The 15,728-nt window shown below is 53.6% G+C and overlaps 1 protein-coding gene across 1 annotated transcript in view; it reads left to right on the top strand.

The window, feature by feature from the left end:
- The window catches only part of KSR2 (kinase suppressor of ras 2), a 270,259-nt gene that overhangs the window by 29,382 nt on the left and 225,149 nt on the right, over positions 1–15,728 (top strand). Inside the window, exons 2-3 of the mRNA XM_026661240.2 lie at positions 5,014–5,154; positions 13,035–13,185. Coding sequence (XP_026517025.2) covers positions 5,014–5,154; positions 13,035–13,185 — 292 coding nt within the window. The remainder of the gene's footprint in view (positions 1–5,013; positions 5,155–13,034; positions 13,186–15,728) is intronic.

Here is a 15,728-nt window from a genome sequence, read left to right as displayed (position 1 = left end):
CGAGCCCAACACCTCTTCCTGAAGGGGACACTGTCAGGTCAAAAAGCATGGGCCTGATTCCTGCCTGGTACTGCCGAGTTTCCACCTGTGCACGGTGGGTTCGGCCTCCCAGATTGGCATTTCCTGCTCGCTTTGCATGGGGGTGAGGACCGCACAAGGTACCAGGGCATGGAGAATGGGGCCTCACGTTCTTAACAAGCAGATACCCTTCAGGCGATCTATTCAGTACCTTCTGATTATTACAGCAAAGGAACTTGAAACTCCAACTCTCTTTTCACCATTGATGCTGCTTGTTTCCCTTTTGGCCGGAGTGCTGAACGAGGCAAGTCAGTTTCACTCTTGTACAGAGCTTCCCAACCCTAGGGATCACTGGGATCTTTGCGTAAGAGATCCCCTCTCCCTGATCTGTGCACGCAGAAGCTATCAATGGGTTACTCCACTAGGCCCCCCCCCCGCCCCCATCCCAGGCTGCAACCCTGCTGGAGCCAATGCTGCTTCATGCATGGATTGTCTACAGGCTGAGGTGGGAACAGTTCTGCTGTAGAATCTCCTGCTCTTGGTCTTGCTCCTCCCTGTATGCCAGGAAAGGGGTATCTCTAGAGTGCACTTCCCTGTGTCCCTGCAAGAAGAGCGCTGCCTGTGGGAGAGCCCCTTGGAGGGTGCACATGGAGGGGATGCTTTGGCCCAGTGTCTCTACTGAAGCCTGAAGCAGAGTCATGAGGCTCCACCTGGCTAGGTGAGGACCAGGGCTGGCGCAACCCATTAGGCGACCTAGGCGGTCACCTAGGGCGCTAACATTTGGGGGGTGGCGACCGCGGCGGCTGGATCTTCGACCGCCCCGGTCGTCGTCGTCATTTCGGGGGCAGGACCTTCCGCCGCCTCTGTCGGGGGTGGGACCTTCCGCCGCGTAGGGCGTCAAAAAAGCTGGCGGCGCTCCTGGTGAGGACCCCTGCCCAGGCCCGTTGCCATGGAGAATCAGTTGTTCTAGGGATGCTAGGAGGGGATGTGGATGTGTGGTTCCCCTTTGCTGGCCAGCAAGGGAGACCAGAGACAGCTTTGTGGTTGGTGCGGCGAGTTAGGCAGCCCCTGACTCCCAAGCGGGATTCTCCTTGTGGGTAAATCCACTGACTTCAATAGCATGATGTATAGGCTGGGGTGTAACAACAGGATCTGGGTTCCTGCTCGGCAGCCCCGTTTGTTGTAGCCCACGAAAGCTTATGCTCTAATAAATTTGTTAGTCTCTAAGGTGCCACAAGTACTCCTGTTCTTTTTGCGGATACAGACTAACACGGCTGCTACTCTGAAACCCTTTTCCCAAGTCTCCACCTTGACCCCAGACGTGGGAGACCCTCTGCCTGCTCCTATTTATAGCAACAATTACAAAATAATGTTCAGTCCTCAGCTAGGATCCCTTATTGATCCTGGCAGCCCAGTTACGCTGCATGCTGCTGACCCCCTTGACCTGGCCAATAATACCATCCCGTCCAAGGAGTGAGCAAATCACTTCACAGCAGAAGCCTGGAAAACATCCCTTTAACGACTTGCTAGGAGAGTGTTGCACCTGTTGTGTCTCCTTTGCAGCCTCTACTCCTGCTCTTAATATCTTTTAATCCCCCCGTACCAAAACCCACAGTGTACGTGTGAGCTAGGTCACGTTTTCCTAGTGTTTACATTGCTGCATCCACATGAACTGGAATGAAGTTCTACCTGTGTGAGTGGAGAGATCGGCCCATAGGACACACACTGTTGCTGCAGTACTAACGGCTCTATTTATTACCGAGGCAGCAAAAAAAACCAACCTCTAAACTATAACTATACTTGACAAAAGAAATGAACAAAGCACATTGAGTGATACATTATGCTAGGTTTCTGAGTTGTGTTCTTTTAGTTGATAGCTTGCAAAATGGTAGGCTTTCTGGGGTGTGGGTGTGTGTGTGTGCGCACACACCCAGGAGCATGATAGGTGTTATGAATAAAAGACACAGTCAGCGTCTCAGAACTAACCGTGTCAGGCTCTGAGTCTCCATCGCGATCCGCTAAAGCAGGCCCCTGTGGCAGTGCAGTGGCATGTTGACTAATGGGACTTGGTGAGGATTTGTGCTTGTAAATCCTGGGGCACAATGGGGACCACAGAGAGATGACAAGATAAGACAAACCAGAGGGAGGTGGTAGGGGAACAGGGCCGAGTATTACTAATCCAGCCCCTGGGTTAGCTGAGTGGCATTGCACATATCTTGGGGGGGGGGGGGTGTTGGGTTTACTCAGGGTGTTTTTTCTAATCCTTGCCAATTGCCTTTTAAAAAAAATCCCTAAAACTTGAAGGTGCTATTTTGATCTCCGCTCTCTCTAACCTCTGCCCATCTGTTAACTCCTCTTTCCACGGTCCAGTTGTGCAACCTTTACTGAAGCTGCACCGTAAGGGCGGCCAGTCAAGCTCTGAAGTCAAAGGGGGCTCTGCCAGTGACTTCACTGGGAGCAGGCTGGCGCTCACGATTTTTAGCAATGTCCTGGGAGTTCCCCTTGTATTGTTTGTAGCGCTATACGTCACATTAATAATAATGCAACTAGCCGGGGATGCTGTGGAAATGGGAAATTTTCAGCCAGGCATGTACGGTAGCCTAGTGCCACCTAGCGTTCCACAGAAGGGGCACAGACTCACCAAGCTGAATGCAAGGAAAGGGAATTGCAGAGGGTTTCTTTCTGCGATAGTGTCTTAAACTCCTTGCCAGACGGTGTTGTGAAGGCCAATACCATTACGGGGCTCAAAAGGGAGCTAGATAGATTCATGGAGGATAGGTCCATCAATGGCTATTAGCCAGGATGGGCAGGAATGGTGTCCCTAGCCTCTGTTTGCCAGAAGCTGGGAATGAGCGACAGGGGATGGATCACTTGATGATAACCTGTCTGTTCATTCCCTCTGGGGCACCTGCCATTGGCCACTGTCAGAGGACAGGATACTGGGCTTGATGGACCTTTGGTCTGACCCAGTAGGGCCGTTCTTATGTTTTTATGTAAATGAACCATACTATAATCTCTACTTCAGTCTAACGCCGCCAGGTACTTAGCGTCGTTCCAGTTCAGAATCGGAAAGTCTTTGTTTTCTAACTGCAGTTGTCAGGGATGGCTGCGGAATGATTTGTGCGAAATGTGACATGGAAGGCCCTAGCTCTAAATGTGTGTGTGACCAGTGAGGAGAAATGTAGGTCTGTCTGTGCACCGAGCACCAGAAGCCCGAACGGCTACCCCAGTCCCCTGCAAACTGAAATGTTGGAATGATACCTGGTGGCAGACAAGTGTTACGCTAAGGGAGTGTCATTATCCCATTTTACTGAGGCAGAATGTTCCTGGGCTGAGGTCACGCAGCACGGCCGTGGCCGAGACAGCAGTAGAGTCCAGGGATCCCGACTGCGAGCCTCTTGTTCTGCCCAAGAGGCCCTGCATCAGATGGCTGGGGCTGGAGGTGGAATAGCTCCTCGGGGCAGGGAACATGTTCTTTGATTCGCACCAGGAGGCACATGGCCGGCTGCTAACAAGAATAGTAATGAAGGGCCTTGAGCCTGCCAGGCGCTGAGTGCTGTGGCCTGGCCCAGCAGTGCATGGAAGGGAAACGTAGAAAATTTGGCAGGAGTCACATTGACTTCTGTGGGAGTGCTCAGCATCACCCAGTAAAGGAAGGGAGCAGCGATGTCTCCACTCCAGGGCTTTCTCCAGGAAGGAAGGAGCTTCCCATGGCATGGGGCACGCAGGTCCCAATTGAAAACTGAGTGTCCCGATGCCAGCCTAGTCTCTGGCTGCGGCAGCTCCACTCGTCTCTCTGCAGGTGCTGTCAACACCAATGCGGAGGTTGGGCTGAATTCTAACCTTGGATGCTTGTGGCACCCACTGAAGTTCATTTAACCCTCTGTGGTCTGCACATGTGGGTGATGAAATGCATCCGTGCTGCCTTTGCGCTGTAGGCTTGTCCAGTCTCCTGCGCTGATTGTAGATGTCGGCCCTGGCAGAGGGAGAGTTGAGCTGTTTGCTGCCCTGAGGACTGTGCAGGGATGGCGTATGAAAGCTGCCACTGGGGAGTGGGCAGCTGTAAACTGACATGGCTTGCTGTCGTCGCCTCTTTCCTCCTACTCGTGCTGAGGCTGCAGATTGGGCTCTCTCCACGAGACAGAATTCACAATCCTTAGTGTCCGCTTTTCTCACGTCATCCCTTTCAGTGTTGTTCTTTGAACTGGGAATGGGGCAGGTTACTCCCTCAGATCCTTAGATGAGCTTCTGCAGAGCTATTAAAAGAGGGAGTGGGGTGTTTGGATCCCTGACTTTCCAGTGGACAGGCCTGGGCTCCCATCCTACAAACTCTGTTGCACACAAGAGTTACCCACAGGCATCAGCGTTTGCTGGATGCAGAGGTCTTTCCAAGAACAGTAGAACAGAGCTGGTATTTCTGGAACAGAGCGCTGAGCAAGGGGTGGATTTCCCCCTCCTGCTAACTCTTCTTGGGACCAGGAAGCTCCAGGCATAGGAACAATATTGGAAACTGGGCATGAGTAGTTTAGGAGCTGACTCTAGCTTGTGTTGAACAGCACTTTGCTCTGTGGACAGTGCCCCTGACTTCAGTGGGGCCACATGTGGAGTAAGACGCTAGTCGGTCGGGGTGACTGTGGGGGTTGCAGTGCGTCTGGCAGTTAAGGACTCTGACCTCTCCAGCGACATGTGCCATTCTCGGCCGTGCTCGGGTTTTGTTCCCGCAGAGCTGTGGGGCTGGCACGTGCTCTGGATGGTTTGTGCCTGTAAAGATTCAACTCTCAGGAAATATATGCAAATTAGCAATCCCTGGGGAGGTTGGCTGGCAGGTGTGGGATGCAGTGTTGAAACTCTTCAGCGTTAAGTGAGTGGTTGCCCTTTGTCTGCAAAGATGGGGGACGTGGTAGCTTTGGGGAAAAGGGCAGACTGTTTGTGTGTGTGTGTGTGTGTGTTTGCTGTGTGCCGGCTGCCTCGAAACGCCTTTCCCTTCTCTTCCAGAGCAAGCTGGTCAAGTACTTCAGCCGCCAGCTCTCGTGCAAGAGGAAGGTGGCCCTGCAGGAGCGCAGTGCCAAGCTGGAGGGCTTCCCTCAGCTCCTGCACTGGTTCCGCATCGTGGACATCCGCAAGGAGGTCATGGAGGTAAGGAGCCTGCATGCCCCCCTCCGCCTGGAGCTCCTGCCTCTTGCCTCTCCCTGCAAGCTCCACCCAGTTCCCTCCCTCCGCCTCCTCATTGGTGCCTCTGAGCCTTCTTTCCCGAGGCACCCCGTTCCCCCTCCAATTCCCTGTGTGCCTCCCCTCCTGCAATCCCTCCTTACAGCCTGCTGTCCTGCCCTCGCCTCCACACTCAGAGCAGGGTCTCCGGCTTCTTACATGTCCCAAGTGCTGAGCCCAGGGGTGGAGAGGCCACAGTGAGTCTGTACCGTGCACTCAACTCACAGCGTGGTCTAAAGGGCGTTGTACCTCAGGGGACAGCCTCTGCTCCTGCTGGCCACTTCCCAGGCGCACGAGTAGCTCCTCTCATGCCGCCCCTTAGAATCTGCTGCCCCAAGCATGAGCTTGCTCGGCTGGTGCCTGGAGCCGGCCCTGAGTGGGACACGTGGGTCGAGTTCTCTGAGGGGCCTGTCTGCACTGGGACTGTCCCTGTGCTCGCTCTGATTGAGCTAGTGTGCTGATACATACAGAGAACATGAAAAGGTGGAAGTTGCCATACCAAGTCTAAGAGGCTAATTAATTAAGATGAGCTATTATCAGCAGGAGAAAAAAAAGTTTTGTAGTGATAATCAAGATGGCCCATTTCAGACAGTTGACAAAAAGGTGTGAGGATACTGTACTTAACATGGGGAAATAGATTCAATTTGTGTAATGACCCAGCCACTCCCAGTCTCTATTCAAGCCAAAGTTAATGGTGTCTAGTTTGCATATTAATTCAAGCGCAGCGGTTTCTTGTTGGAGTCTGTTTTCTATGCATTCCATGCATCTGATGAAGTGGGCTGTAGCCCACGAAAGCTTATGCTCAAATAAATGTGTTAGTCTCTAAGGTGCCACAAGGACTCCTGTTCTTTTTGCGGATACAGACTAACACGGCTGCTACTCTGAAACCTTCTCTTTTTAGCACGTTAGCTCGAGCAGAGATAGCTGTCGCCTCCAGCTGGAATTCCCACCTTCCAGCTCCAGGGCAGACATTCCGCGCTTTGGAAAACGTTACCGAGAAGCAGTTAGGAAACATCTCGGGTCGGGGAAAGCACAGCCTGAGATCCCAGCAGGGCTAGTGCTGGGCTTCATCTTCCCGAGGTTGCCAGACGAAGTAGTTTCCTGGAGTTTAAGGCCAGAGGGGACCATCGTGATTGTTTCGTGCGGCCTCCTGCCTAACACAAGTCCGAGAATGTCAGCCGGTCGTTCCTGCACTGAGCTCCGTGACTTGGGGTTGAACTATATAGCGTATGTTTTAGAAATATTTGAGAAGTTTCCTGTGTGTGGATCTTTCAGTGAGACCTTAAAAACCAAGGTCCTGTCTGGTCTGTATGGAATTAAATACCTTAGGGCACTGGTTTTGCTAAGGGTGGGATTTTGTCCCCGTTCCCTTTTCCAAAATATCCCCTTCCTTTGCTTCCCCTGCTGTTGTGCGGTGTTTGAGGTGCCTCCAAACTGCGTGGATTGAAGCAGAGGTCCTGTAGGAATATGTGATTGGGTAATTATAGACTGTATCCTTAATGCATTTGCACAAGAGGGCAGAGGTAAGGTTCTGTATAGCATTATCTCCCGCCCCACTTTAAAACATGCTGCCTGTGTGGGTCTTTGCACTGATTTTTAATGTAAGGTGCCTGTCCAAAGGGCTGGGTGGCTCAGCTGACTGGTGATGGGGCAGGGAACGTTCCATCGTGGTCATTGGCTCGTATCTGGCCCAGTTTGATAGTGACTGAATGTCGCTGGGTGTGAAGCGGGCTGGTGGTCTGGGTATAGTTCTTGGTGGGGAGGTGGCCAGGTTACAGAAGTCAGCAGTATGCCTCGCCCATTGCCTGGCAGAGAGAGAACACACCCTTTGCATTTCAGTAACACCTTCTAGGCAAGCATTATGGTTTGTGACTTCCTTTGAAGCAGGCGGCCTCGTCATACACGAGGGAAACCGAGGCACAGGTGGTCTGAGTGGCTTGTCCACAGTCACAGAACAAGGTAGTGGCACAGCTGGGAGCAGAAACCAGGTCTCCTGATTCCTTGTCCTCTGCACTAACCACTAGGCTGTCTTTCCTGGGGACATGCAAACTGCTCAAGCACAACAGCTGGCGGACCGTGTGTGCCCTTCCACTGAACTGGCCCCCAAACTTCTCTGCTTCAGGTTATCCCCTAGGCCCTGTGGGCTTTGATCGCTTGTCTTCTGCCTACCCAGCCCCATAGCTCCCTCTCCTTCTGGCTGGTTACTTGCTAGGTGAGGGCAGAGGTCATGCTACTGCTATCCTGGGCCCTGCAGCTGCTTCTCTTCCAGGCTTCCCACACTAGGGGCTCCTGAAGCCCCAGGGCCAGTCACCCCTTTTGAATGCAGCAGCTCCAGCAAAGCGGGAAGCCCCAGGGAAAGAGGTGGTGTAACCACAGCAGCCAAAGGGCCGTGCAGTTGTGTCCGCTGCTGCCTCCAGAGCGGAGCCAAGGCTTCTGGTTCCTGAGTGCATGATCCTGTGAGGCGTTGAGGCCCCTTGCAGAAGACGCTGAGCCCCGCTAGAATCCGAGGACTGTCCCTGATTCCCTCACCCTCCGAGTGCCTGTCTCTAACTGTGCGTCTCTGGCGAGGCTGTAGGAAACCAGCAGAGGAGGAAATGTCCCGAGTCCCTGTAACATTTAATGCTTACAGGGCACCTTTCATGCAGAAGGCTTGCCAAAGCGCGTCACAAACCACCATATATATGTAAAGAACCAGTGAGATGCAGCCTGCTCTGGGGTGGAGCCACCGTGCTGTGCAACACTGGGGAGAGGAGAGATTTTAGCCAAGGAGACTGAGGCAAAGCCTTACCTTGGGAGATATGCTAAGTGTGCTTTCGTGTTCTCTGGGAGCAGACAGGATCTTGACCTTTAAGGCCTCATTGAAAAGATCAAGGCTCAGCAAACAGCCCGGAGTTCATTATTTGGAAGGGTTGAACCAGCTCCGCTAGTATTTGAACCTGTGACTCCAGGGAGTCAAAGTACTGAAAATTCAATACCTCAGCCACGAATCCCATCCACATGGGGAACCACCTTCTCTGGGCTGGCCTGTCCCTGTTCACGGACCCCAGGATTTCAATGCAGCTGAACCACTGGCTGAAGATAACAGGATCCTTTTTACAATTAGGTTTAAACACCTAGTCCCTATTTTGTAACCCCTAAATGGGGTGTAACCCCCGTTTGCCAAGGCTGGATTTTCATCATGCCTTTTATCTGAGTATTTAGAATTCAACTATATTCTCCTCTTTTGTTTGTCCGGTGCTGCATTGGCTTCCATGGGGCCACTGTTAGCTCTGAGTCCCCTGCTCTGCCTGGCTCCCCTAGCGCAGTCCACTGTGGGTTTTCTGCATTACTGCCTGCATGCGGTGATGTGGCCACACCACCCCATCAGCCCTGCCTTGCCCACATACAGCACCTGCCCCTTCCTGTCCTGGCACCGTCATGGGCACCCAGGGCCTGCTTTTCAGCGATCCGGAGTGCCCCTAACTCTTGGACGGTCAGTGGGAGCTGTGGGTTCTGAGCCCCTCTGAAAGTCAGGCCTCTGGCAACCTGGACGGTGTCATGGGGTGACTCAGGCCGTCTAAGGGTGTGTCTGCACTGCGGCTGGCAGGGAGCGTTCCAGCCTGGGCAGACAGGCTGGGGCTAGTGGGGCTCGAGCTGGTGTGATAAAATTAGCAGTGTGGACGTTGCGGCTTCCCGCCCACCTGAGCCCCGGGGTGGGAGCAGCAACGTCCCACCTGCAGTGTAGGTGCCTGTGGGGACCGGGCGAAGGGGGAATTGTCATTGGTGACTGATGAACACCTGGAGGGCTTGATGGACATGATCTGCACCACCTGGGGAGAGAGTGGTCAGGTGGAAGAGGGAGTTTAGGAAGGGGAACAGAAGCCAGGCAGGGGAAGAAGGCCTGGGGTGAGGAAGTGCTGGATCCCGTCTAGGGATTGGGTTGGAGCAGACCCAGCGTGCGGGGGACCGGATCAACACCCGCTGTAGCCTTGGAAAAGGGCCAGGGCTCAAGGGAAGCTGATGCGAGTCAGGGGCTGGAAGCAAGCGCAGCAAACAGCGAACCAGGGGAGTGGTTGGTGCTCCTGAGGAAGGGAGGGAGAGGCCAGGTGAGGAGGAGGTGAGAGACCCCGAGCCCAGCAGTGGAGGGAGAGGTCGTTAAGTTGTGGACTTTGCTTGGTGGATGAGGCTGGGATGGGAGGGAAGCCCCAAAGGGGCAGCAGACCGGCTGGGCTTTCTTACGGTGGCTGGAACGTGGGGGAAGGACGCTGTGACACTGGAAGGGCGACGCTGCTCCAGAAAGAGCTGGACGCTAGGGGAGCCTGGCTGGAGGGCCAGGTCCCAATCGCGGGAGCCTGTCATGAAACCCACAAGAGCCGGCAGCCTACCACAGACCAGCTTAGAAGTCCCTTCTACATGTGCCAGCGCTGAGTCTAGTGGGACACCCATTCGCTGCCTCCCTTCCTTCCGCCCTCTCTCTAGCCAGCCTCCTATGCAGATCTCCTGCCTGTCCGGGACAGCAGCTCCGGCCTGCTCGCGAGCAGAAGTGTTCTGCCCTTCCGGAGCCGCTGGCATTGAGGATCTCCGAGCGCTTCCAGCACAATCCGGGAGCCAGGGCAAGGGCTTATGCCCACACTGCAGAGGGGTAGCAGAGGCAGAGCGGGTCAGAGCGAGCTGTCTGACCCGTACCACGTCCAGGGCAGACTCAGAAATGGAACCCAGGAGTCCTAACTCCTAGTTCCCCGCTCTAACCGTTAGACCACACTTGGGACCGGATTCAGTGTGGACAGCTCCCGCTAGGCCACGTTCAGCCTTAAAGGAAGCAGGCAAAAATCCCACTGGAGTTACCGCCGCCCCTCTCCAGCTGGCAGGGAAGAGCACAGTAAGATGGGGGAGCTTCCAAAGACAGGCCGGCGCTGCAGGCCAGACAACCCGAGAGGAAAACGTTTGCTCGGAGTTCAACTCTTCGCCACTGCCCTCATGAGCGAGCCCTTCACCTTCTCTCTCCCGGGAGTGAGGACTCTCTTCGCTCTCCAGCCACGGTGGCTGTCGCTCTTTGGCCTCCCAGCTCTTGGGCAAGTCACTTGGCTGCTGTTTGCCTCACTTTCCTGGCTGGTGAAATGCGGCTGGGGTGCTCACCCTGCCTCCCAAGGCGCTGGGCAGGGTCGCTAACGATGCCACTCTGTGGGATGGCCGGGCTTTCTGGAGGCCAGGCTTCCTGTCTTGGGGAGGTTGTGTGTTTGAGCCATACATCAGGTGTGGTGGCAGCGGTGGGGAGAGGTCGGTGTTGAGGAGATAGTGGCAAGAAGACGGAAAAGGGAAGCAAGCTAGTCTTCCACTCTTCCCCATGAAAGTGGAAAAGATGGATGCACGTCACCAGAGTTTCCACCAGGGGGCGGAATTGCTTCACTAATGGACTGTTCTGCACCAATCTGCCTGAGTCCTGTTGTAATACTGAACTGCGGAAGGGAGGGATTTCTCACGGGCTGGGAAATGTGGGGTTGCATATTCAGTGGTGAGGCGGCTCTGCGATGTCGCAGCAGCTAGAGGCAGCGTTGTCTAGTGGTTAGGGCCCAGGAGCTGTAGTTAGGACCTTTCCTGACCATGCTACTGATTCGCTATGTGAACCAGGGCCAGTCGCTCAGGCTAAAATGGTCACGTGTCTTCACCTGGGACACGTCGGCCTGATGGTCAGAGGTGCTGAGCACCCGCAGCTCCCATTGACGTTGGCTGGAGCTGTGGGTGCTCAGCACCTCTGTAACTCAGCCCCACAGCATCTCCGGTTGGGTAGCTGCTCCGTGGGCTCGTCTGAAGATGTAGGTTTGCCCCTTCCGTGCTTCAGACTCCCGTCTTTGTGCTTCAGAGCCTTCAATCCGAGGGGTTATGGGAGGGCCAAGCCTTGTCCTGCCATGACGTAGCCACCGGCAATCTCTCTCAGGGACTTGAAATGCAATAAAATGAATGGGAAACCATTGGTAAATATCCTTCTAACTGCACTCTGAGGGCCAGGGCCTGTCTGGCTGGAGAACCCCACCAAAGAAATACCAGGCTGGCCTGGCATTCATTCCCCAGGTAATGCCGGGGCAGGGCTGGACGAAGGCAGTCCAGAGTCCTGGCACATGATGAGGTGGGGCCTCCCCATGGCCCCGTCCCCACCACTTGGAGTAGCCCCCTTCCCCTCTCAGAAGCATGGCTAATGGCATGGGATCTCCCTTCTCCTCCTAGGAGTGATAGCAGGGCCCCCATTCCATGGATGGGAGAGAAGTAATGACAAGAACAGGGGTCCGTCCTCTCCCTCACAGGCAGGGGGTTCCCTCAATACTTACCTCAGCAGCTGGAGTGTGTCCGCTTGCTGCTTTCCTTCTCCTACCCCACAGAGTCCTGAGTCAAGGTGGTGTGGGAGTGGTTCTCCAGAGCAGCGGGTCTGGGAGTTCACACTACATTGAGGTGCAGAGTGCAGTTCACCCCTCTCCAAGCTATTGTTTCAGGCTCTTGGCAGACTCAGGCAGATGGGAATATATCAGTTACACTCAAGTCACATTTTCAGGCTTTTCTGCTCGAATCTGAAGGCTGGAGACTTTCGTTTTAAAGTGAAAACTGCAATTCTGGGACTGTAGGCGTGGGCTCGGCTAAGGCACACATGCCAGCTTCAAGGCCTCTGGAGTGGGGGTAAGAACTGAACTTCTCAAAGTCTAACTTGAGTTCAGTTTCTCTGCTAAATTTTGCCCCAGCACCAGCTGGATCAGCCCTGTGGAGCCCTGTGTTAGAATGGACTGGAATCCGGTGTAGGACGGTGCCTTTCCCACTGCGCGGTCCCGAAGCACTTGCCTTGTCAGGGGCGACTGCGTTTGTAGGGCCCATCCAGCAAGGTGCTAACACCCTTGACTCCCATTGACCACGGTGCGAGCTGAGAGCGCTGTGCACCCTGCTGAATGGGACCCCTAATGGCCTGTAGTAGCTCAGCCATTAGAGATGATGAGTCTTAGCACTTACTTTGACAGGTGCGTGCTCTCTCTCTTCACTAGGGTGGGTCAGTGTTTCAGAGGTGCATTGGGGCATAGAGGGGTGAATGGACCAGGCCAGGGTCACGTGGGCCGTCACTGGCTACATGGGGTACAGAACCCAGGTCTGCAATAGCACAGGGTGCGTGGCAAGTTACAATCTGCTTTAGAGGGAAGCTGCTTTGGTCACCGTGCTGGTATTCTCCCCACCTCTCCCCTCAATGGGCCATGGGGGTTTTAACTTCTGCCAGCACAGCAACCTGAGACAGAAGGTGGGATCTTGGTTAGTATCTTGTCCACATGAGATCAGAAAGCAGCTGTTTGGCTCTGCATATTTCCAAGGCAATGAACCTTTCCTTAATGCTGAAGCTCCCTTTTTAGGAAATCTATCAATGCAGCTGTAGTTGCCTCAGGGATGAGAGTGGAGAGATTTCTTCCTATGTGCATGTAATGGTCTACAAGTAATTGGATATGCTATAATAAAATTTCCAATCCCTACTCTGCACTGGTCCACAGGGTAATGACGTTTACTTGGAGTGTGTTTTTCATCCACTAGATATCTCTGGGCTGTATAGAATTCCAGGTGTGATTGGGTCCTGGTAAACAACATGAGACAAAGCTGGAACTCGAGCTGTGTGGAAGCCTGTTTACATGTGCCAGTAGGTGGTAGCAGGTTTCTTTCTTAAGTGCCTCCTCTGTAGGAAGGTCTGTGATTCCGTGTGTCATGGCACAAGGGACAGGCTTTCCTGTCTCTATTTTCTGAGACTGATTTGTAGTTAGCTCTTAGGATGGTTCTCCCTCCCTCACCCCTCTCCTGTCTCTCATCTCTAGGAAATCACCCCTGGCCAGCTGAGCCTGGAGGACCTTCTGGAAATGACTGATGACCAGGTCTGTGAGACGGTGGAGAAGTTTGGGGCCAACAGCGAGGAGTGTGCCCGGCTGAACGCCTCCCTCTCCTGCCTCAGGAGCGTCCACAAATCAGGTGAGGAAGGGCTGTGCAGAGCTCGCTGCTTCTGCTGGGTCCTGTGGCCTCACTCATCTGCTGAGGAGTCCTCTGACTCTCTCTTAGAGCCCTAAGTTTTCCTTCTCCCAGGCCTTTGCTCCCTCACCCTCATATTGACCCCACCTTGCTCCTGGCTGAGTACGAGCCCCATGGTCAGTCTAATCAATCTTAGCCCTGAGCTGGCTGGAGGGGATGGGCCTGCTGTCACTTCACACACCCCAACACCACCCAGCTGAGCGTCAAAGGAGCTGGTGGTTTCCATCCAGGTCCTATTGTCTCTGGCACCGGGGGCACCACTTGTCGTCTTGGTTGGCAGCCTTAGCAGTTGCCAGTGCAGTTATGGTGCATGGACTAGAATATATGTAGTATTAGAGCCTATATGGAGTTAGAGCCTACCTTCAGGGGTTCAAAACCCTATAGCTCTGCTATGATTCTTCATTGAATTCTGTAGGTTTTTAGTGGGTTTCCTATATAATCTTTGTGTCGTCCCTATTAAATTCCATGCGACTCTTCCATAGTGGGCAATGGGCAGTGGAGTGCAAACTGCCCCTCTCCCCCTTAGAGGCAAGTCCCTGAAGGCCAAAGCGGGGACTGGAGCAGCGCTGGGGAAGCTCCCGTGGCCTACATCTATGCCGTGAATAAGCAGAGACCTTCAGTCTCTAAAGCTGTCAATCTGGCCCCTCTCCCTCACGCATGGGGGAGATGATGGTGAGGGAATGCTCTGCTAAACTCTCTGGATGGGGCGGTTCAGTGACTTGCACGTGAGTGGAAATGCCAGGGGCACGTCTGACATTGGAGTGCGTGGCCTTGCCTGACCCTCGCCTGTGCTGGGAACTGTTCTTGTCTCCTTACCAAGCTGATGTCTTCAGGTTTTGCCTTTCCTTCTGGATGTTTTCTGCTCCCTTTTGGGATGTGAGGATCCAGATTGAGAGAGAGACACACGTGCTGTCTGGGAGCAAAGCACTGGGTAATCAAAAGTTATGGTCTGAGGCCATCTGTCTCTCACAGCTTTGACAGCTCAGAAGGGGCCGGTCCTGGCTTCAGCTCACCAGAGACCAGGTTGGTAGCGCAGTATGGATCTGGAATCAGATCTGGATCCAAACTACCTCAAAGCTCAGGGGTGACTTGTCCCCGGGGTGCTAGACCATCTCTAGTCTGGATGTTTGTGAAATGCCCAGGACGTACTTCTGATTTGGCCAACACCATGTTGAAATGTGTATCTCTGCCGGGGATGCTGTTTTCCAGCCATGTCATGGTCCTGTGTGAGCTCAGGCAAGTCGCTTAGGCCCAGATCCTGCCAACGCTTGTCTTGACACACTGAGTTTTCCCAGGAAGGTCGTGAAGGGTGCTCTTGGGCTCAAAGCTAATCATGTGCATACATCGGGGCTGTAGGCTCCCTGTTCTCCTGCTGGGAGAACGTGCCTGGCCATCTCCCCAGGCTCTGAAGTTTGCATTGTCAATGTTGGCAAAGCAATTTGGCATCTTTGGTGATGTGATAGAAGGGCCAAGTATCCGTACAGGGCAGTTAGCCACGCTGAGGCTAAGTACAAGCGTGCTGCTCCAACAGGGCTAGGGGAAAATCTCCCCCCAGCTTGCTCTCGGCCTGGTGGGGTTCCCTGCGAGTAACCATCGGTCTGTAAGGAAACATTCTGTATTTAGCTACATCAGTCTTGGGTAAATGTGTGCTCCAAGCCTCCTTCCTCTGTCCAGCAGAGGGCCCCAGAGGTCCTTGAGAACGCGATTGCTGCTGGTAGAGTGCCAAGTCCCTTTCTACCCTGTTTCCCCGAAAATAAGACATCCCCCCAAAATAAGACCTACTTCCAGTTTTGCCTCTCGCTGTAATATAAGACATCCCCCGAAAATAAGACCTCCCCGATAATAAGGCCACCCTGGAATATAAGGCCCCGAAGCTCCAGGAAAAATAAGACCTCCCCTGAAAATAAGACCTAGCGCATCTTTGGGAGCAAAAATTAATATAAGACACTGTCTTATTTTCGGGGAAACACGGTATGAGGATGTGATACCGGTGCCATCTTCATCCACAGCAGGCTAACAAATGAATAAACGTGGAGCCAGGCTGCCTGAGAAACCCCCTAAAATGCAAAGGCCAAATCCAGCCTTTGCCTTGCATTCAGTGGGCGTCTCTGGACTTACATGCACCAGCGCTGAATTTAGCCTGAGATCTTTACCTAAAACGAGTCTTGTAGTTCTAATCAGAAGCTTCATGCTGGACCTGATCCTCCAGGCCCTCCTATGAGTTCTTGGCTGTTTGCCTGTGTCGGGCCTGCAGACTGGGCCTCCCTGTTCTTCAGCTGGCAATGAGTTTGGGCCCAAGGCTGAAGGCCGTCCATTATTGAACTGCAGCTGCTATTCTTGTTTGTGTTCAGTCCGCTTTCCCCTTAAATTCCACGTGTCTCAACAATATCTGGTGGTAGAGAGTTCCACAGGGTAACTGAGTACAACAGTATTTCCTTTAACATGTTTTAAAGGTATCTTCTTAATTTCAGTGAGCGTTGCCACAG

Source organism: Terrapene carolina, unplaced genomic scaffold (assembly GCF_002925995.2).
Source record: "Terrapene carolina triunguis isolate 2854851 unplaced genomic scaffold, T_m_triunguis-2.0 Scaffold951, whole genome shotgun sequence".
In the NCBI taxonomy this organism is placed as follows: Eukaryota; Metazoa; Chordata; order Testudines; family Emydidae; genus Terrapene; species Terrapene triunguis.
This window is presented reverse-complemented; position numbering and strand designations above follow the sequence as displayed.